The 22140-nt window shown below is 39.0% G+C and overlaps 1 protein-coding gene across 2 annotated transcripts; it reads right to left on the bottom strand.

Moving 5' to 3' along the window:
- Window positions 1–3668: 3668 nt before the first annotated feature.
- Window positions 3669–21521, bottom strand: LOC143284641 (serine/threonine-protein kinase A-Raf-like). Of its 2 annotated transcripts, XM_076591514.1 has the most exons (16): window positions 21426–21521; window positions 18191–18292; window positions 15062–15337; window positions 14365–14468; window positions 13718–13853; window positions 13335–13525; window positions 12669–12834; window positions 12174–12219; window positions 11472–11564; window positions 8103–8242; window positions 7403–7776; window positions 6851–6897; window positions 5774–5904; window positions 4854–4985; window positions 4358–4492; window positions 3669–3854 (listed from the first exon to the last, which is right to left on the bottom strand). In XM_076591514.1, the coding sequence occupies exons 1-16, from the start codon at window positions 21519–21521 to the stop codon at window positions 3675–3677; spliced, it is 2349 nt and encodes a 782-aa protein (XP_076447629.1). In that variant the 3' UTR covers window positions 3669–3674. The 2 variants fall into 2 exon arrangements, with proteins under 2 accessions (XP_076447629.1, XP_076447630.1); XM_076591515.1 differs by lacking the exon at window positions 11472–11564.
- Window positions 21522–22140: the final 619 nt, after the last annotated feature.

Below are 22140 nucleotides of genomic sequence, written 5' to 3'. Positions count from 1 at the left end.
GAAAACACATTATGCATACGTACACACATCCCATGCACGCTCTCATATGTACAGAATGACAATGGCTATATCACATGGTCACATCATATGCATGTCATGCTGGCATAAAATGCACAGACGTGATTCAGGTAAGTGTTTTAAAAACTGTGGTACTGTTCAGATTTGAGTGCTAGGTACAAGAACCATTTCTGGAAAATTAAAAAAATGTACACACATCCTCAGTGATTAATACACAAACTTGCTTGTAAAATATATCAAGAAGACAGCACATTTCATCCATCTGATGCAGAATATTTGACAGAAGAAAAAGAAACAAACAAAAACTTACTTCTTGTCATGCTGTAATGTTTTCACAACATGGACAATCTCGCTCACTTCCAAATCTATACTGGTTACCAGTACACAGAGCGAATTCTAATTCTACGCATCAATACATTCTCATAGACAGATTCTGGCCATTCTGCAGAACAAATAAAGACTCTTACAGGTACATGTCTTCTTCATCAACTTTTCAGACAAGGATGACAGTAGTTTGCTGAACGCACAAGCCCCTTACACAGAGGCAGGGTTTTCCCTCTTGTAGTTGGGATGTCTAATGGCATCCTGTGTACAGCAAGCAGCCAAACTAACATCACTCTCCAGAACCACGAATATACAAACACACATGATGCATACATGTACCCGTTATGTGTGGCATCACCGGCACTTAAAACATGCGATGGAGCTATGCATAATCAGTAATGCTCTGTTTTGCATGGCTGCCCCTTCCCTCCCACTCCCCAAAGGCTCAAACAGATGACAGAACAAAAAATATGGATGGAACAGCTTGTGCCTACCAATTCCTTTACATAACTGACATTTTGTAAGGTTTTTCCCTATAACTTGGAAAAAAAAGAGAAAAAAAGAGAGAGTTAAAGCATGCCTTTGGAACAGCAGAGCAAAAACCTCAGTTCTAGTGTTCTACATGAAATTCAAGACTGGAAAAAAACAACAACACAACAACGATCCAGAGCAAGGAAAATATATGAACTTGTAAAACTGACTTGAACAATCTGTAAATTCTGGAAATCAATGCATGGAACTACATGAAAAGGTCGTACATGCCATCTTTGCATTTTTAACAGCCAAATCATCAGCCTGCATCACACTACAAAGTGAAGACACACATTCAGTTCCTGGTGATGGCACATGTGTTGTCTCAAAGCAGAGGCCTGTGCCGACAAATCCATCTGAAGACCCCCATCAACTATGCAGTGTCAGAGTTCATTTCCATGGCAACGGACTGCAACAGACTTTACTGCCCAGTCAGGCCTGACATCTAACGCCAGAAAGTAACAGGAAACTAACTTGACCTTTACCAAAGAAGCCTGAACCTATCTATGAATGTATGCTTTCTTGTGCAGCTTTCTGATTTGTGAACCTTTTTGAGTGCACTACAGTTGGCTCTCAATGACTTCTCATGAAGAATCTTTCTTTCTGATCTTAAAATCTGACAGACTGATTTCAATGGATAAAAAATATCAACTATTGTAAAAACATTCCCATCATGTATTTAAGTTTCTGATTTAAAAACTGAAAGACAGATTTCAATAGATAAAATATATTTGTAATGTATTTCCATCTAACTACAAAGGATTCAGAATGTGATCTTATCAATTTTTCCACATCTACTTGACATGACTGTTTTTAAAATCTGTCAGACATGGACAATACAATGTTTTCAACACTTCATGAATGAAGTCATTGAAGTCTTAGCATTCTTATCCAAAAGTATGCAAATATGTTGTTTTTTTTTTGACTTCTCAGCAATTAATCATAAGTAGAAAAGCAATGATTATTTTCACCGGAGTTCATGATAGCGAGCCCTAGAATTAACACTTTCAGTTATAAGAAACTTGAGCTGTACAATCCAACATTTTCTAGAAATCAACAATTGACTCTTCTTTCACCTTAATGTTAATCTGTGTTTGTGTGTGTGGGTTTAAAAAAAAAAAGTTTTCATTATTTTTTGGAGGGAGAAGAAGGCTGGGGAGGGGCGAGGTTAGTGTGGGTGGTGGTAGTGATGCTGCAAGTAATATGCAGCTGTTCATGTTAGAGCCAGTATGGGAAATCCCAGATGATTTGAGCTGTGTCCATTTAAAATTCTAAGGCAAAATTTAGAATCACAATACTTACAATTGTTACCTGCCGTCCAGCAATATCCAAATCTTATCAATCTTTTGGCAAGCTGGTAATTGCACAGGAACTCCACCCACTTTAGACATTCATAAAGAAATCAATTTCAAACATGGAATATAAAAAGAAAAAAAAAAAGGCAAGCACTACAGTTTAGGTAGTATAACATGAACATCTGTAATCATCCGAAATATCTGTCAGATGGCATGCAAACAAAAACCTAAAATATCCAAAAAAACAAAAATCCCAGTCCCAATGGTAAAGAGAACTTGTGCTACTAGTGCTGATTCCATTCACTCATGTCTAACCAAACTCTTATTCCCTCTTTAGTCACTGGACAGGCCAGGTCAGAAGTCATACCTCAAGAGACACTGGCTGGCACACGCTGGGCTCAAGCATTCCCATTCTGGTGAGGTGTGACAACAGCAGCCAATGCTCAAGCACAGAGATATCTCAGAACAAAGGTAGCCGACTGAAATTACATTCTGACAGCTGAAAGGAGGCTCAGGAAAAAGCCTGATCCATCTTGGTAAGCGACAAGCAATGCCAAGATGTCAGGCCTGACCCAATTAATTCTGTGTAGCCCATCCCACCCACTGTCAAGTTGGAGCAAGATCTGTACTTTCTAAAGTAATGCGCAAATACCTTAAATGTGATATACATCTATTGTTTTTCTTACTGAAGGTAATGGTGTTAAGAAATGTATTACTGGCTGCACATTTCTGCATGTAACAGGGTTAATGTTTCTGATACAACCCTAAGCAGGGTAGGAACTATGGCATAGTGAGCATGATTTAAAACGAGTGCTCACAGGCAGGAGTTGACTTTTCACATACCAACAAATAATATTTATTACAAAGTGAACCAGGCATCCCATACATAAATTTGTGATAGTGTGGAACCTTCCAGACCGACTGATGTGCATGGCAATGAAGGAGCACCCCCACAAGCCATATTTTGTATGAACAGCTTTAATCAAAAGGCTTGGTGCATCTGCCGACAAAGATTTGCCACAACTGACAGTATGAACTGCACATCCCACAAAGGAGACCCGACACTTGAAAGACTGTGGACCCTCCGGTGAAGACATGTAGGTTGCAGGACATTAGGCTCCATGTAAACAGTCATGTGCTCATTAACAGTGCAAAGGCTCGGTGAATCCTGCGAAAGAGGATGACAGACAGGGGATGTCAGGGAACCAGGTCCCCCCAAGCCACCCCTGAAGAAGGAGATAACAATGTGACACATCCAGCAGGGGGGCAGTGGGAGGTGGAGGCAGGGGGGAACTCCTGCCAGACGATGATGCGTGGTGTTGCTGATCGTCCACCAGGTCACAGGTGAAATACAAGGGTGTCAGTCTGCTAGAACAATGAGCACCCCCCCACCCTCCCCCCCAATCTCTCCCCACCAACAGACGAACAGAAGAGTCATGTTGGCTGGCGTATCCAGCCTGCTATTCTCTCAGGTGAAGACAAGTCTTGTGTCATAGGCTGGTTGTCTCAATACATGCCGCTAGTGAAGAAGAAGTTGGTGAACTGACTGTTGATTGGCGTTTTGGGAGAAGCACACATGTACTTAAAGTCAAAGTCAAAGGAGTCAGTGCGGTGGATGGCTGGCTCTGACTTGCTCCGTTTGATCTTGGGGATGGACATGTACAGGGACTCCAGAGAGGCCAGCAACTGAAATCACCAATCAATAATCATAATAGTAATAATGATGATGTGGATTTATATACTGCTTACTCTGCGGCTCTAAGCGTAATGATGGTTGTTCACTGCAGTCACACAACACATGCATCTTGATCAACAATTTACACAGCTCAAAGCATGGAGAATCAGTCTATCTTAAAATCTGGTTTGGATAAATAGTCCGAAAACTACCAGCACACGGTGAGACAATTCAAACAAAGAAAACAATCTGTCCCCTTTTGCTTGATGTACCGAGGTAAGATAAAGCATGACAATAAAACAAAAAAAACCCCACAAGAAACTGATGTACAAAACCCAGTTTTAAGAGTTTACTTTTTATCTGGTCTCAGCAACCTATAGCACATAGATTTGAAATACAAAACGCACACACATACAAACACACACACACACAAAGTAAACGGTACAGACATCATTCCTCCAGCATGGCCACAGAGCAAAAGACATCACAAACAAAACCATTTCCCCAAACTGACCTGTGGAAACAGAGGTCTGTCTTCCCGTACAAAGTGCACACAATCCTGTAGGATTCGCTTGAACTGTTTGGGGGTGTCGGAGCGACAACGGGCAATGTCAGGTCTCAGGTAGCCTTTCCCCACCATGAACAGAATCTGAAACGTTCCACATTCTTACTCTGAGATAAGGTCACCCATAATAACTAAAGAAGTCTCGACAAGAAATCAACCATGATAGCACACCCTTTTTTGTTTTTCATAGTCGTTTTTCTTCATCAATGTTTGCTGCACACATTGGCTGGAAGAAGAATCTGAATTGCTGGGCCATAGACACAGGCATGCATGCAATCATTTCTAATAATAATTTCATTCATGCACACATATTCTCTCTCTCTCTCTGTGATGGGGAGGGTGGTGTCACGTCTTGCAGTCAATAACAAAATAAATGTGAAATTAAAAACAGAAAACAGGAACACAACCTTCAAAAGACTAAATTAAAGAATAACAACACACTGACCTGGTCTTTGTTGTTGATATTTGTGTATGGAAGTTCTGCAGAACCTAATTCATACAAGACGATGCCAAAGGCGTAGACATCTGACTGGAAGGTGTATGGGTTTTGTTCCTTCATTCTAATCACCTCTGGAGCCTGTAGGAGGGGAAAAAGTACAAGGTACTGAATTATTAATTGCAAGAAAATAAAATAACTTATATATGATAACCTTCTTTTCTTCCTCTTCCTTTTTTTTTTTTAAAAAAAAAAAAAGGTAAAGCCCCAATGTTTATATACATGTATGTGGAAACTGAGAATGGCAAGTACACAGGGAAAAAACACCCACATGAATATATATCTATATACCAGAATATTCCAAACTCAACTTTCAGTTTCACACACTGTATGATTTCATAATACTTAGGTGTGTGCCTCGTACATGGGCAGATCCAGCTGTATATTTCATTACTTCCTTCAACAGCTGACAGACAACAGTCGGATGGCAAGGTCCATTTCTCAGTTTGCTTCAGTTCAAGTTTAATGCAGATACACACTGTCCTGAATGGACAACCAAGACATGGGATTATATTGACTCACTTTGCCATCACATGTTTTGTAAAATAATTATAACAATAAAAATATAAATAAATAAAGGAAAAAAAAAGACAAGTCCTGACATTCACCTGACCATAAGTTCTGGTGGACCACCACATAACAAATAAAGTGACAATCCCTCGGATTGGCCTAGCTATGTGAAATACCTATTCTCCAAATCAGCATTCCAAAGCATAGCAAGAAAACTAAATGCAGCACATCGAATACATTTCATTTCAACCACAACACTTCAAGAGCATCAAACTGCACCACACTCACAATGCACACAACAACAAAGTGAAGGCAGGAAGCATGCCTTCCATGGCTGTCATTCTAAATGCCCGACTCACCATCCATAGAATCGATCCAGAGGGCTGTTGAAACTGGTGTGACCCGCTCCACCGTGTTTTCACAGTTGCCAGACCAAAGTCACCTATTTTGACCGTCATGTTTTCCGTCATCACCTCCGTCAAAAAGATATCTGACGCAGGTTAAGGAATGCCTCTTCGGATGTGACAGTTGGATAAAAAGGCTGTGGACAGTCTACACTACAGGCTATCTACAGCACTGACAAAGTGCTAATGATTGATACTAATGTAAACACACACACACAAAAACAACAACAACAAACCAACTGGTGACAAAAACAAAACCATTCATAAAGTATGGAAGTGATGAAAAGGGGGAATAGGGTAAGAGGCAATGGAAGGAAAATACTCTGGACATTTTTTTTCACTGCACATAAACAACAGATATGAGCCAACACATCAGTTTATGACTGAAAACAAAACAACAAAAATGCTCATTTACTACAGAAAATTTGAACAGAATAGCAAAAGAGGAATCAAGTATGCATGTGTGTATCCCCCCCAACCCCCGACACACCCCTCTCTGCAGACACACACATCTCTGCTCCTTTAACATTCACAACCTTGCAGATCTCAGATTGTTCCCATAAATGTAAACCAAGATTGTCCCCATAAACATAAACCAGTCTCATGTATCAACCTCATCCATGAAGAAAGATTCAAAGCATCTAAGCAAACCTTTAGAAACCCTTAGAAATATAAAGCAAACCTAGCTGCCTGAAACCCTTAGAAATATAAAGCAAACCTAGTTGCCTGAAACCCTTAGAAATATATCAAATGAAATCTTTCTTTCACAGCTGCTCAAAATATCTCACATGCTGACATATCTTTAAAAAACAACAACAACAACAAATAAAAAAACAAACAAAAAAAAACCCAGAAAAGAAACCTACACACAGAATGTCGTAAAGAAAAAAAAAAAAAAACTGAGTGAGGAAGAGGAGTTGGGAGGGGGAGGGAGAGGGGGCGTGGGTGGTGGGGGTGGTGGGGGTGGTGGAAGGAAAGTGTGAAATGAAGAGAAAAAAATGCAGAATAACTGCACCAAGCAAGTAAGGATACTGTTTGATTTCAGATCCCTGTGGATAATGGACTTGGCATGAAGGTAGCTGAAAGAAAAATAATACAGAATAATAATACACACAGTTATCATCTGATACTTGTACTTAAAACAACAACAAAATTCATTCATGTTCCCTCGTCATGTACCTGATATTTTACACTTTTTCTACCCCACCAGTTCACCTTCTTGTTTCTGAAAAGACAAATGTTTTCCATTTGTTTACTAGAGTCAGCCAAGAAATATTGGACATTCTATGAATACCTGGAAACTGAAGGATTACACACGCCTACGCACGATGACACAAAATGTGAATGGGTACAAGTTTTCCATTCTGATTTGAGACACTTTATACTCAAAAACGCCCACAAACATAGTCAGGAACACGGCACACACATAATTCATCTTACCCTCTTAGCAAACATTCTACTCTCCATGCCCCCAGTCACAAAATAAAACACATACACAAACACACACACAACTATCCACAACGACTCCCAGACACCTACACTCTATGCAATCTCCTTCGAGACACACAACAAGCAATAACTCACTCCATGCCCTGAGCTGTCTGCTTGGCGATCATGATGAGCTGGTCCATGCGGAACTTGGTTTCCTTCACATGCAGATGCTGGTAAAGGGAATGGCCGTCGCACCACTGCGTCACAATGGCCAGATGGGGCTTTGACACCAGACCCATGAACAACAGGATGTTGTAGTGACGCGTCTTTCGCAACACCCCAACCTCATTCTTGAAGGCCTGCATCTGGGCGGGGGTGGGGTCTGAGACGTTGAGCTTTTTCACCGCCACCGGCCCATGCCAGTGGGCTTTGAACACTGTCCCAAAGGAGCCAGAGCCAATTCGCTGGTCGTACATTATCTCCTCGTTCGGGATTTCCCAGTCCTCGTTGGAGTCTCTCCTGGCTCTCTGTGGACATCAGCAAAAACGATGATTATGATCATCAAAATGAGTAAATTTTCTGTTTTTTCTTTTCTTTCTTTGGCTTGTCTTATAAACACAGAAGTGCAGTGACGTATCAAGACAAAAAACAAAAACAAACTACATGTCAGCAAACACTGCAAACAAAATTGTCAACACACATTCACTTATTAGCACTTTGTCTCATCACATAAATGGATGTGAAGACACATCATCCACCCACCGACATAAAACAACAGCAGTAACAGTACCAGAAAGAGCACCACAAATGATAAAATGTCTAAAATATCCATGACATGATCTCAGGTACTCACTCGTTTGCCAGGATCTGTCTCTACTGACTTGGCGCGAGGCCGCTCGGGCTTGGAACCAGAGCCAGGTGAGGAGTGAGCACTCTTGGTGGGCGATCCACTGGGGCTGGGAGCTGGAGGTGTGAGCATACGACTTGTCTGACCTGAACAATTGGCACCCACATTACATGCACCCTCAATGACTGAAAAGACGGCAGATATGAAAGAGACTCTGAAATTTAGAGGCCGTTCTCCAGCATATGATCTGAAAACATTTTCAAACAGCCTGGAATTTTTTTTTTTTTTTTGCAAACGGAGCAACTTATCGCTGAATAGTACTACAAAGCATGTGAGTTACCTGACAACAGCATTAATGAGACTGCAAATTATCAGCCACTGACAATAACATATTTATACACCTCAAGTAAAGAGGGATTTATGAATGCATACAGTGGACATACATAAAACAGAACAGCCAGAAACTGCTGTCTCAAATTCATTAGGAAAAATGTCTGAGGAAGCCTTTTTTCCCCCTTTCTAGAGGGAATAGGGCAACGAGCAGCATCATGCCTGGATCAAATTACAAAGTTTCATCTGAATAATCTCATTAAGATATTTGGGGGGAAAAAATGAAAAAAGAGAGAAAGAAATGAAAAATAAATACAGTATTGTATATATTTATGACTGGCATAATTGCAAATAATTGAAAAACAAAAACCAAATGAACATAAAAAGAACATGCATTTTGGAGACAATTGATTACTTCAGTTTTCAGCCATATACAATGATACAAAAAGCAAACTTAATTACAGATATCAGGCACTGAATGAAAGGTTTTAAATGTAAATCACTGATCATACATTCAATTGTAGTTTCTGTCATAAGGTACAGTATTTATATTAAAAGCATCCAGAAAAAAATCTACTAGTTTATTCCTTTGGGTCAACTGAAGTTGATTCCCTCTCTTGCCAGCAGAGAGTGTTGTGTGTGAATGAAAGAGAGTGTGTATGGGTGCACGAGTGAGTGAATGAGAGAATGAGAGAGAGGGAGAGAGAGAGAGAGTGTGTGTGTGTGTCTGTATGTGCTTTGTGTGTGTGAGAGTACTTTGCTTTGAAAGTGTATATTTGCATGCATGTGCTACCTTGTGTTACATTTTTGCAAACTGCTTTGTTTCCTTACGATTTTTAACAATACCTTATTTTATCTCTAATTCCACTTGCAACACAATCCTTTTCCTGTGGTTTGGCAATACCGCCTGAGCAGTTCCTAAATCAGACTAGTCTATTAACTTTAGAACTAGGCAGAAAGGATAGAGAAGAAAGTGTGCTGAACAGTGTCATCTTCAGAGCTAAGGTTTATACTGGATGATCATCAGTAAGTTGGACAATAATAAAATGCTATTGAATGGAACAAAAAAAAGGGCAGTATGCAAAAACAATGAAAAGTAAAATAAACTTACAAACACTTTCAGTTGATTTTAGCATTAGCTTTACATGTACTGACATTTTAACAAATGCCTATGATGTTAATCCAAGTAAAGGCAGAAAAAACAAAAACAAACAAAAAAAGGTACCATAACACATCTACATTGTTTCACTGTGACAACTGAGATCATGCAAACTGATTATACACACTCTACCAAATATTAACCAAACAAGAGCTCCTGTTTTCTTCAATCTTTTCTGCCTTTTCTCCATAAGCAAGATCACCCTTCATCTATTCACACTCTCTACACCACAATTATGATCTGAACGAATCCATACAGACCAGTCACAATCATTGTAAGCTATCCTTCTACAAAGCTAAGCATACAGAATGCTTCTTAACATGGATGAACAGGGAAAGATTTGTGGGGCAACACACATTAGACAAATTCTTTGTAGCTGTGGTTTTTATTATGTCTGGCTGTTTCTGGGTGTGTGGAATGAAAACATATTTTTGATGCTGTTCAGGCAAAGGCTGATAGATATATTCACACAGGAATGGTTTGCAGCAATTAGAGACAGAGACCGTTATGATGCATATTGCTCACTCAAATGGGAATCTGAGTGTGAAAAATATCTCTGATATTGATATCTACTGTTTCAGGGTAGCACCAAGCCAGTTGCGTCTCGGTGTTTTACCAATTAACAATTTACACAGGTACAACGACTGTCCTCCTACCAGCAGGAATTGTGTTGTCTGCTCTGATCACATCGAAAATGAGCACTATTTTCTGTGTGTATGTCCTCTTTATGCAGCCTTGAGAAGCAGGTTCATAAATTCTATTGATAAACCCATCATGCATATATTTAAAGCAAGTATATCAACAGATATCAGGTCTCTGGCTAAATTCACTATGTGTTTAAAAGAAGAAAATTATGGTTTAGCTAATAGCATTTGACTCTCTATTTCTCTCTCTCTCTTCTATTTTTCTCTCTCTCTTCAGCCTTGGCTATCCACAAAATGTCAATAAATTCACTCATACAAATAGTTATTGTACTTTATGTGCCTTCTGCTGATGTGGCGGTAAGTCTGTATGTGCGTATAATGATTATGTGAAAAGGAATGTGAATGTGAAGATGTATATGTTGAGGGTTGGGTGGTGGGAAACCGAGAAAAGAGACAGGGATGGATACGAGTTCAGTGTAGAGTAAATACTGGTATTCACCATCCACACTAACAGTTAATTTTGTTGTTGAATTTTATCGGAAATGCGTTTCGTTTGCATCTGTTATGATAGGGGCTGTTGGCCTAAGTCATTAAAATCATTCAGTGTTCAGTATGCTAACCTTCAGCAGAATTTCAGGAAATCTTCTATGCTTTCAATTTAATCTAGAATTAGAGAAGAGCTGATCAGACAGAGTCTCTTGCACTCTCTTACACCAGTTTACTGAATCTTTTTTGGCAAAAGAACTGTTGGTGGCATCAAAAACCAGCAGAAGACAACAACAACAACAAAAATCCAAGGAGGAAAGTCAAACAAACTTGATTACTAAAATTCTTATGAAAAAAGACAAGCACTCACAGCCACACACACATGACAGACCCATGAATATCAACTTCACAAGGCAAGAAAGTGTTAGTCACTCAAGATCAAAGGATGGCTTCTGTGTTGGGACTATATTATAGCACCAGCATTCTCAGGACTGTCAACCCACAAACTGTATACTGAGCAATCATGCTTCCACAAGCAGTCTATAAATCGTGACAAACTACCCAAGCTCTCAGATGTGGATTAAACTGACAGCCCGGGGGATAAAGCCAGTCAAGGATTAGTGGGCATGGATCAGGATCAGAGCTCGTGACATCCCATCAATCACTGAACACCGATTGTCTCCCCTGCATGGGGCAGAGTGGTCCTCTGGAGGTGGTACAGGGAAACATGCCAATCACACCATGCTGCTGGTGTACCTTTCTGTCCCAGCAACCCTTTGGACAGGGTGGCGTGGCTATCACTGGCATGGCGCTTATCTTTGTAAAAACTATAGCGGTAGCTCAGAGGATCTGCAAGGCAAAGGTACTGATCTTATGACAGACTAAACAAACCCATCAGCCTAGTTTGCACCAGTTTGACATGGTATAGCAAAGGACACTCATACACACAAAACAAGAGTAAACAAAATGCTGAAACAACCATGAAAACAAGAGTGTGCTGTCTCTCTCTAGAAAGAAAGAAAAAAAAAAAAAAAAAAATCAAAAAAAATCTCAGACATACGTTACTGGCTGAAATTTTAAATGTGGATAACATAATTATCATCCATAGCTAGTCATCAAAAAGATGAACTGTAAAAGATTCTCATATTGTACATTTGTCTGGGGATTAGGGAGTTGCAAGGAGGGAAAGGGAAGGGAAAAGGGGCGGAGGGACGTGTGTGCATGTGTGTGGGAAGAGGGGCTGTACAGGTGTGGGACACAGGGGATTGACGGGAATGGAGGCAGGAAGGAGAGGGACGTTGTGTGTGTGTGTGTGTGTATACATGGATGTGAACAAAGAGCAGACCAAGAGGCAGTCCTTAAAATGTCACAATGTTACACACAACCACAGTAAAGTCACAAATATTGTTGTTCTGCCATAAAAGAACCGTACATGAATAATATGAATCTCTGACTTACTTGCATGTGTCCTAGTATGAAGGGGATCCCGATAGCGTCTGCCCTCCTGCAACACACAGCAATGACATCAACATCTGCAAACAAATAGAACAAAGTAAAACAAAATCTAATTTCATAAGGGTAGTGGAGAAAGCGCAATTACTTTATAAAATCCTGCCCTAAGGGGAAATAACAAAACAAAAACAAACCCAAACAATAACAAAACAAACAACCCTCCGCCAAAAAAAAAAAAAAAAAAGAAAAAAAGACTAGAGTGCCTCCATGTTGCTTCGACTAAAGGCAGAAGGAATCAACTAGTGCTTTCAAGACCATCAACTCAACTTCAATAACTTGCATGGGAGTAGGAGGGAAGGGGTCCCTTTCCAAGAGAAATTAATGACAAAATGCTCCTTGACAATCTGGCCAAAATTTTTTTTTTTTTAAATTCAAAAACAAAAGAAAAAAAAAAGGTTCAAGACAGAAGTTACAATCCTATATAATAATACATTTCCTCACCTGGTGTGTGTAATCTGGATTGTCCACCAAGTTGACACACACATTGGGTGCAGACGTGGATCGTTCCCGGTGACCGAGCTGGGGTGCTGGGGGTCGAGAATGGTGAGTAGAGCGAGGGGACTGAAGGCCTGGGGAACGAGATCCTGAACTACTATCTGCAAGGTATCTGAAACCACCAAGAAACACTGCCAGTACCGCCAGCAGACTTTGAGCAAGCTTCAGAGTTCAAAGTAAAAACCAAACTTGAGCTGCCTTTTATTTTTCTCCAGTGTGAGTGTGCATGTGTGCAAGCACGTGTGTACGTGTGTTGTGCTTCAATGTATGCATCCCCCAAAATATGTGCACAAAAGAGCTTCAACTGTGTTAAATTTTCTATAATTTGCATTAGATCTGATCAAGATGCCGATAACACATGTGATGAAATCTACAAGCAGCATTCCATCTTCCTCCACATCCTATTCCTTTTCTATACTGTGTGCAGATCCATGTTTGCAAATGGAGAGAGGACTGGTGCGAGTGTATGTGGACGCCCACATATTTGTACTTTGTGTGTGTCTATGTGCATGTGCATCTCTCCAATATATGTGCATGTTCTTACATGATCATACAAGTGACCAGAAGTTGTTTTGCCCACATCACTAAATTATTAATTACAAGACCACTCACTGTCTGATATGTTCTCTAGAGTTGTCTCGTTGCGCTCTGAAGTAGACCTCAAGGTCACCCTGACATGTCCGTGGCACTTTGTCCTCACAGCGCTGATGAAACTTGAGGGTGCAGGTCTGGCAACGGATGCCTTGGAACAACAGGTTGCGGCATATATCACAGAAAGTCAGTGCGAAGTATGTCTTCCGACCCTGAAACCAAGACCATATCTGCCGTATGTCAAAGGTGGAGGAGGGAAAACGCAACAATCATTAGAAAATGTTGCACCCATAATCAATTTCCTATACTATCAGTGATGAATAAAAGAAACATGGAAGACTTGTTGGCGCACAATCTATAGCAATTCTCTTTGCATTTGAATTTGAAGAGGAGAAAGTACTCACAAAATTATGGGCAAGTACAACAGCTCTAGGGGCCCTGCTGGGGTGCATACTATTGTCGTCCTCTCCCTCCAGGAGCTCCACCGACACCTCCTGCCCCGACAACTCTTGCATGTCTGTGTTCCACGTCAGGGGTATCCTGGCAACATGCATGTCAGCAACAAAATAGACACCAGTCAACATTTTCCAAAATGTCAATGGCAATAGGTATCACAAGCATCAACATAACCACAGCATTTTGGGGAGAAAAATATGTTCATTTTCTGTTGAACACAACTTACAGATAAGAAAAATGTAAACACAACCACAGCATTATAAGAAGATAATGCTCATTTTCTGTGCAAGCAACAGATATGAAAAATGGATCAACACGATCACAGCATTTGGGAGGGGTAGGGGTGGGTGGGGGTGGGATGAATAATGGTAATTTTCTGTTTAAAAAAAAGAACCAACCAAACATTCCACCGCTCATTTTCCTCCTTGCTCTGTTCCCCCTCCTCACCCCCCAATGTCTTTGACATATCACACAAGTGTGATAAAAAACCGCATTTTTTTTATGAAACACTGGTGTATAATTACAAAAACAATCAATCAGTCTCAGACCTGGTGTTGTATAATTACAAAAACAATCAACATAATCAGTCTCAGACCTGGTGTTGTGGCGAAAGACATGACATTTGTCAGGATCTAACTGACGTCGCTGCATGGATTTTGCCAGTCCTTCCCGCAATGTGACACCTGGAGTGGCTTTCACCTGTAACAAGTATTGTCAGTTGGAATTTAGCATTCACGATGACTGAGATGGTGTCTCAAGATGTAGTAATCATGAATGACTGTTACAAATAAACATGACAGCGTAAAATACTAAAATATAAAAGGAATTGTGTTGAACTTGAAGGCGATGGGAGGTAGAACTAGAAGGAGAGGGTGGGGGTGGGGGGGCCAGAGAATGAAAGTTCACTCGCAATATACAAAATTTTCTAATGGACAACATATAAAGTTGAACAGTTCGCCTTTCTCTAACTCATTTTTCTCACATGCAGACAACAAAACAGAACGCCACCAGCTGTAGACATACACCAAAATTCATAATTCTACCTGCTTACACTTAAATAGTTAAACTGACTTAAAACATACAGTATGCAAGTATACACCATGAAGAAGACATGAACCCCCCCCCCCCCCCCCCCACACCCCCTCCCCCCCAAAAAAAACCAATAACAAAACACACAAACATGCATGCACACATGCTGACAAAAGAAACATATTTTTCACGCAAATTATATACACAAAAGCACAAAGTTTATATACATATGCAAAGAAAAAAAGTAATCATGTCAAACTTACAGAAGTGACCTGGCTATTTGGCAAGTAAGCTTTGACATGGGCGTTAATGGCTCGGCCAGTCTGTGGAGACCGCTGTCCATATGCCTGGTTCCTCAAGGCAGACGAGTTGTTCTGGGGAGTTAGAGGTGGGCCTGGGGACAGCATGGGTGGGTCTTCTGCCACTTCTTGTCTTGGAGGTGGCGAAGGAGGTGGCGAGCCCCGCATAGACATCTGTTCCTGGAGGCGCTGTTCTCGCAGCTGGTACTCATGGATTTTGTTGGCAAGTTCTTCATATTCCTGGAAAACAGGGAAAAATTACTTTTAATTATCTAATCCTTATTACAAGATAAAGAAAACAACAACAAGATTTTATATGACAGATTAGTTCATATTATGCAAAACCTTGCCACCTTCTGGTGATATACTGAGGCCATAAGTATCAAGCAACTGAACAGTCTGAAGTAAATTATTTTGTGTGAAATAACTGTGTTTTAAAAACTTTTTACCTATTAACTTTGGTTGATCTAACCGACTATTTTTCTTTTCATGAACATGTATTCTATGTGGTCATAACTCATATCAATCTAAACTTCCTTACCACTTTTCTTCATCTTGTGTGTTCGTTTTCTGAATCTCTCTCTCAAAAAAAAAAAAAAAAAAAAAAAAAAAAAAAAAAAAAAAAGCAAGGAAAAAAAAAAGCAATTTTTTTTCCCTTCAAGTTGTCAAAATGTCAACAGCTGCAACTGTACAAGTACACATCTTCTTGTATAAAACTGGTAGTGAAGAAGTTCATTAATCATAATGTTCATGTTCTGTTTTCTGCAGCAAGTGCGTGTGTTCAATATTTCTGCACTACCATAAATTGTCAGCTGAACCGAAGTGAAGTGATCTATAGTATATCAATTCCAGCTGTGTCATTGAATTTTAACAATGTCATATGACAGACACAATGACTGTGAAGTTGTTCATAAAGTTTAATGGATAAGAAATATATATATATATATATATATATATATATATATATATAAAGCAGTGATGGCCTAGAGGTAACGCGTCCGTCTAGGAAGCGAGAGAATCTGAGTGCGCTGGTTCGAATCACGGCTCATCTGCCGGTAGTTTCTCCCCCTCCACTAGACCCTGAGTGGTGGTCTGGACGCTCGTCATTTGGATGAGATGATAAACCGAGGTCCCGTGTGCTGCATGCACTTAGTGCACGTAAAAGAACCCATGGCAACAAAAGGGTTGTTCCTGGCAAAATTCTGTAGAAAAATCCACTTCGATAGGAAAAACAAATAAATCTGCACGCAGGAAAAAAAAAGAAAAAAAGGTGGCGCTGTAGTGTAGCGACGCGCTCTCCCTGGGGAGAGCAGCCCGAATTTCACACAGAGAAATCTGTTGTGATAAAAAAATGAGAAAAAAAAAGAAGACGCAAATAATCAAATAAAGACAATTATACAATAACTGCAAGTGCAAGCCACTGAATTCTTAGCACTTCTCATTGGCCTGCACTCAGGTAATTAAGAGGTAGACAAAAACAAACCCAGAAACTTCCTGTTTCTCTGTAATTCTCAAATACCTGTATACATCCAAGCTGATGGAAAGCACCATGTAGCAACAGTTTTAAATTGCTTGCCTTTACCTTGCTGCCAGCAACAATTTGTACAAGTTTCTTAGTTGTTAACCCAAGGCAAAGTCCAAGATCACTCATTGTATTTGTACAGCAGTGTCACTTGGTGCTGACTTCAGAATATACTTAAACTTTTAACAGCAAACTCAGGTGTCCAAGACTGATCAGTATCCATCATTCCATGTTTGCTCAACCCATACAATGTTCCATGAGTTACTTCCCTTCACCAGTCTTCCATCCTGTGATGATTTCTGTCTGACAGTTTTTTTGTTTTTTTTCTTTCAAATTTTGACACTGAGAATATTGAAAAATCACAGGTATATAAAGCAGTAAGTCCTTCAATAACTTTTCATAAACACTGACAATGACAAGGAGCCAAACGACTCAGGTTTTGCCCAAGAGACCACAATTTTGATAAAGAAAGTGAACAAAATCGACTGGCAATACAGCTTAAGTTGAACCAGAGCTTTCAACAAGTCAGGATAGAGGTTGTCCATGTGTACAAAATCAAACAAATAAAAGGCCTCAGACCTAAAAAAAACGTAGACTTAATGCAAGTCTGCCAGTCAAAACAGATGTAATCAAAGATGCAATTAATCTTTTTCATATAGATATAGCTTCTATTTTTTGTGTACATTTTCATATTAACCATATATGTATAATGTTGGTGTTTACTTCCATCTTATTCACTGTTCAAACAGTACAACTTTGTTTGTTTACAAACTCATTCCCCTTTCCAACATGTTTGCAGCTTGTTTGCAAGGCAATAAATTTTGATTACACAAAATTTAAACTAGTTAAAGCTTAATCACACTCTTATAACCATACCAACGTTTTGGCCAATCTGTTTACAATTAAAATCACAGTGGTGCTTCTTGTCCAACTGCCCCTTTTTTTTTTTTTCTAACAGACCCAAGCCTCCGTTGCATGAGCACTATTACAGTATTTGCAGCACTCTGTTTGCTCCGTGCTAATTTTCCTAATTCCAGAGACTATAATTTTAAATGCAAAGCAAACAGCACTGCAAAGAATGCTCATGCAACTAAGTCCAGGAGTGCTGCTGGCCTGAGGAAGCAGCAGCCTCAATGGATTAAAACATTATACAAAATTAAAAACAGAAATGAAGATAATACAAAGTTCTATAATCTATTGTCTTCGCTGTACAATAAATCCAGTCATTACTACCTTGTCCAATCAAATTGATCCTTAAAACTCCAGTTTAATCAAACACTTGAAACAGGTTATTCTCACTATATTTTCAAAATATTATAAAATCAAAAGTAAGTATTCAACTTCAAGTTTACATGGTATGAATACAGTAAACATAATAATACTATTTATAATACAAGAATCATGATCTGAAAAGTAACATTGTCCTTTGTCCCTAACTGTGACACTTGTAATTTTATATAAACTGAAAGTGAAAGAGAATAGTTAACTGGTTTTTTATTTTATTTTATTTTTTTAAAATTTTTACTCTTTTGTACATTGTTCACACCGGATATATATAAACTTTTTCATACCTGTACATAGATGGAAGGTGGGTGCTGATGTTTCCCAAAAACCTCATTCATTTCTTCCAGCTTTTTCCGGGTCACCTTAATCACTCGCTGGATGTTCTCAATCTGCAAACAAGCCAAAGTCATCAAACATTATGTGTAATCATAAATCATGATGTATATATCAATACTTAAAGTTAAAAAGAAGCAAGAAAAACAACCAGGTCTCTTGTGTGATATCTATTCATGAATAAACACAGGAATTATTGAGGAAAAAATACAAGGCAGATCCTTTTACAACAGGACTTTTTGTGGTTGTTGCATACTGGTATTACTGCCGTGACCTTGGCCTATAATCTGGCAGGCGTATGTTTTGGTCAAACGGTGAACCCTATCACTGTGCAGCAGTGTGCCATATCTGCTGGAAATTGAATGAAAAATTTAGCTGCATTGCCATTAGTCTCTTTCCAATGATCTTGTCATCAGCAATTTCAAGATGCTGTGACCATGAACTCTGACCTTCACATGTTTTAATTTTCACCCTACCATTACAGTATTAAATCTGATGACAACTGTATGCAAGACCACCTATAGATCTCTCTTTAAAAAAGTGTAAATATTAATAATATCAACTTTTCTGTTAATGCCATGTTGTGACCTTGACCTTCAATTTAAAGTCACACTCATAAGATCATGCTGTCATGGCCATGCCAGTCACAATTTTACCGATCTGATAGAAAAAAAACCCAAAAAAGCTTTAACTAAAACTAAAAGGTATGAGGTATGTTTTGATGAGAATAGTGAATATAACTTATAAGTTTTCTTTGACTTTTCACCTGCTTACCAGTACCACACAACAAAAGCAATTACAGGTAAGCACTACTGTTTAGTTCCCATACCACTTATGAGAAAACGCCATTAAAATTTACCACGTGGGAACACAAACACACATACACACACACACTTAAGGAGACTGGGTTGAACGTGATCATATTCAGGCTGTTCACACAAACACACAGATCCACACACACACACATACACACACACACACATGCACACACACAGACACATACAAGAGAACCATTAGCACAGACCCAGGCTTTGACACATCCCCGACAGACCTGCCGGGCTGGAGGAATCTAGCGGAGAGTTCAGTGTGGCACCCCAATGACTTCACAAAGCGAGAAGAAAAAGCAAAAGGAAAAGAAGAAGAAGAAGAAGAAGAAGAAGAAGAAAAAGAAGAAGAAGAAAAAGAAGAAGAAGAAGAAGCTTATAAAGACATAAATAATAAAGTAATTAAAGTTATAAATAATGTATACCACCATACATGTGAGTTAGAGTGCGCAGTGAGTGTAACTGTAAGTGCACATGCAGTGAGTGATGCACATGTCTGCTGTGTCTGTTCATGTGTGAGAGAGGGTTTGGGCAGGGGTGAAAAAGTTCGATACTAATAATAAATGAGATGCAAATGAAACAGAGGGAGGGGTAAACCATAAAGGCAGACAAAACAGAGCTAAAATCAAAGGTAAAGACAAAGTTCTGGTAGTTCAATAGAACATAGCTGATAAAGAAGCTTGCCTAACAGAAATGATCAATAACAGTATGGCTTTTATATCTCTAATTTAAGGTTTTATTGATTCTATAATCTACTGTGGCAAAGGCAAATACAAAAATATTGGACAAAGTTCAGAAACCTGCTGTCAGTAAAGTTACATATGATTTAAACTGATAGTGCAGAAAAAACAACAAACAAAACCAACAACAAAATTTTAAAAATATATTTAAAGAAAACCTAATCTACAATGATAAACTTTTATCAATTTATCAATCTATTTCAGTATCTGTCAGTGTACACGACCTCATGTGTGTATATATACATACATACAAATTTACCAAAAGCATGTCTGCATGCATGCAAGCACATGTGCACACTCAAGATCTGTAGATAGGAGTGTGAGAGTGGGAACAGAATGAAAAACAGGGCAAGAAATCACAAAGAAGGATAAATGCAAGGAAAAGTAGTGTAACATAGAAACTGAAATTGAAATACATACATGCACTTTGTATAATTGTGAACACAAAACTGTGACACACAAACAGGTATAAAACACACTGACACAAAAACAAACAGGAAAGACTGGTCAGAAAAAAGTGAGAGCAATAATTTGTTTTACTTAAAATCCAGAGAATGACAGAGGAACAGATGAACAGTTTCTGTAGTGTAACCCTACTTTCACTGCAAGAACATTGATTATTCTCTAATTTACCTTTGATTCAATAGTCCTTTCTTGCAATATCATATGATTAAGTTTCAGTGCAAGAATACTGATTATATTAATCTTTTTTTTTATCTTCAATTTGTTTATTACATCTTTCTTGCACTAATTGTCTGTATACTATATCATGTGACTTTAATACTCATCACATCATCTTTTTGCAGACTTCTCTTTTGGTTGCTGAAGTTGACAATAATATGTGTTTAATTAAAATCATTCAACAAAACATTAATTTATGGCCATATTCTGCAGTTTTCAGCACATATTATTTGGACTGTCAAGAAGCATGATCCACATTCTTGGAAATAAACTTTTCATCTTCGAATCGGTATAAATATCCCCATCAGGAAGCAAATAAATGAATCTGACATATCAATGAAATGTCCAGGAGCTCAGGATCATGACAAATCTTTTCCAATTGTGAGTCTGTTCAGAACTATTATTTAGTCTTCTATCTCTTGAAATGAAAACAAACCAGCGTTTTTCCTTCAGTTTCATTTGCACAGTTTAAGAATGCATAACTGAAATTTGAAATGCGCCAAATAACGTAACAGATATTAATCACTCAAAATGAAAACCCCAGTGGTGTGTTATGCAATATTCTTTCCAAACAGCAAAGAACAATTTGCAGACAATTGGCTATCGTTGAACCTCAGTTGTCAAACTGGAAGAATAGATAATGACAATCTTAAAAATAGACATACTGCACTTGAATTGACATTTCAGGACCGTGTTTAGCAAAAATATTAAACAAAACATCCTTAGCTTTTCAATGACTTTAAACTGCACACTGATCAATAAAAATCATACATGACTTTTAACGAATTTCTGACATTATTTTGGCTTCTCGCAGCAGACACAATTGTCAGAATGAGCGACAACCAAACCGCAGTTCTGTTTGTTGCTGTCTGTTGTTGACGAAAAGAACGGTCGCATAATGACCCCAGACCAACATTTGGAAAAGAAAATGAAACAAGGAGTACCTCTTCTTGTAGATTGCCACCAACAAAACTGTCCTCGTCTTTGGGACCCACGGGAAAATTTGGTATGTCTCCGTTCATACTGCTTACCACCGCCATATTACCTACTTTGATGGGTGGTCACGTGACCTCCTAAATTATCCCAAAGTCTCGCGATACTTGGATGGTAGCAGAAGAACTTGTGCTGGCTAAGAATAGATGCCTTGAGCTATTTATAGAAACGCTTCGCGAGCAGCACGCCCTGTACACCAGGCTATTCTTTTTGTTTGTATTTATTTGCAGAGACGCGACAGTTGAGATCGCAGCGCCACTTCGCAAAATGGCGAAGCGCGTTCACCCGAAAAAAAAGAGAGAAAAAAAGAAGAGAGAATGTGGTGTAGATTACATGGTAACACCGAATGTGCCAATTTATTCCTAGATCAGATCATCTCCAAGCAATTTTATCATCAGTTAAAACGACACGTCATCTACTCCTCGATCGTTCTATCAAATCCGAGGGTTGATCGAGGGGCAGAACTTAACAGAAGCGATGGTTTGAAAAAGAGAAACTGTCAGTAGGAGACCTGTTTCTTAATCGACAGGTTTTAGACCATCTTTCTTTCAGCACCTGAACCGTTTGTCAAGATTGTTTCCATCACTGATTATCACGAATATTACAAGTAAAATATATAATGATAAAGATGGCACGCCTGAATCCTTCCGCACGCCCCTGCAAAAT

Source organism: Babylonia areolata, chromosome 8, assembly GCF_041734735.1.
Source record: "Babylonia areolata isolate BAREFJ2019XMU chromosome 8, ASM4173473v1, whole genome shotgun sequence".
NCBI lineage: Eukaryota > Metazoa > Mollusca > Gastropoda > Neogastropoda > Buccinidae > Babylonia > Babylonia areolata.
Note: the sequence above shows the minus strand (reverse complement) of the source record. Positions and strands in the feature narration are given on the sequence as shown.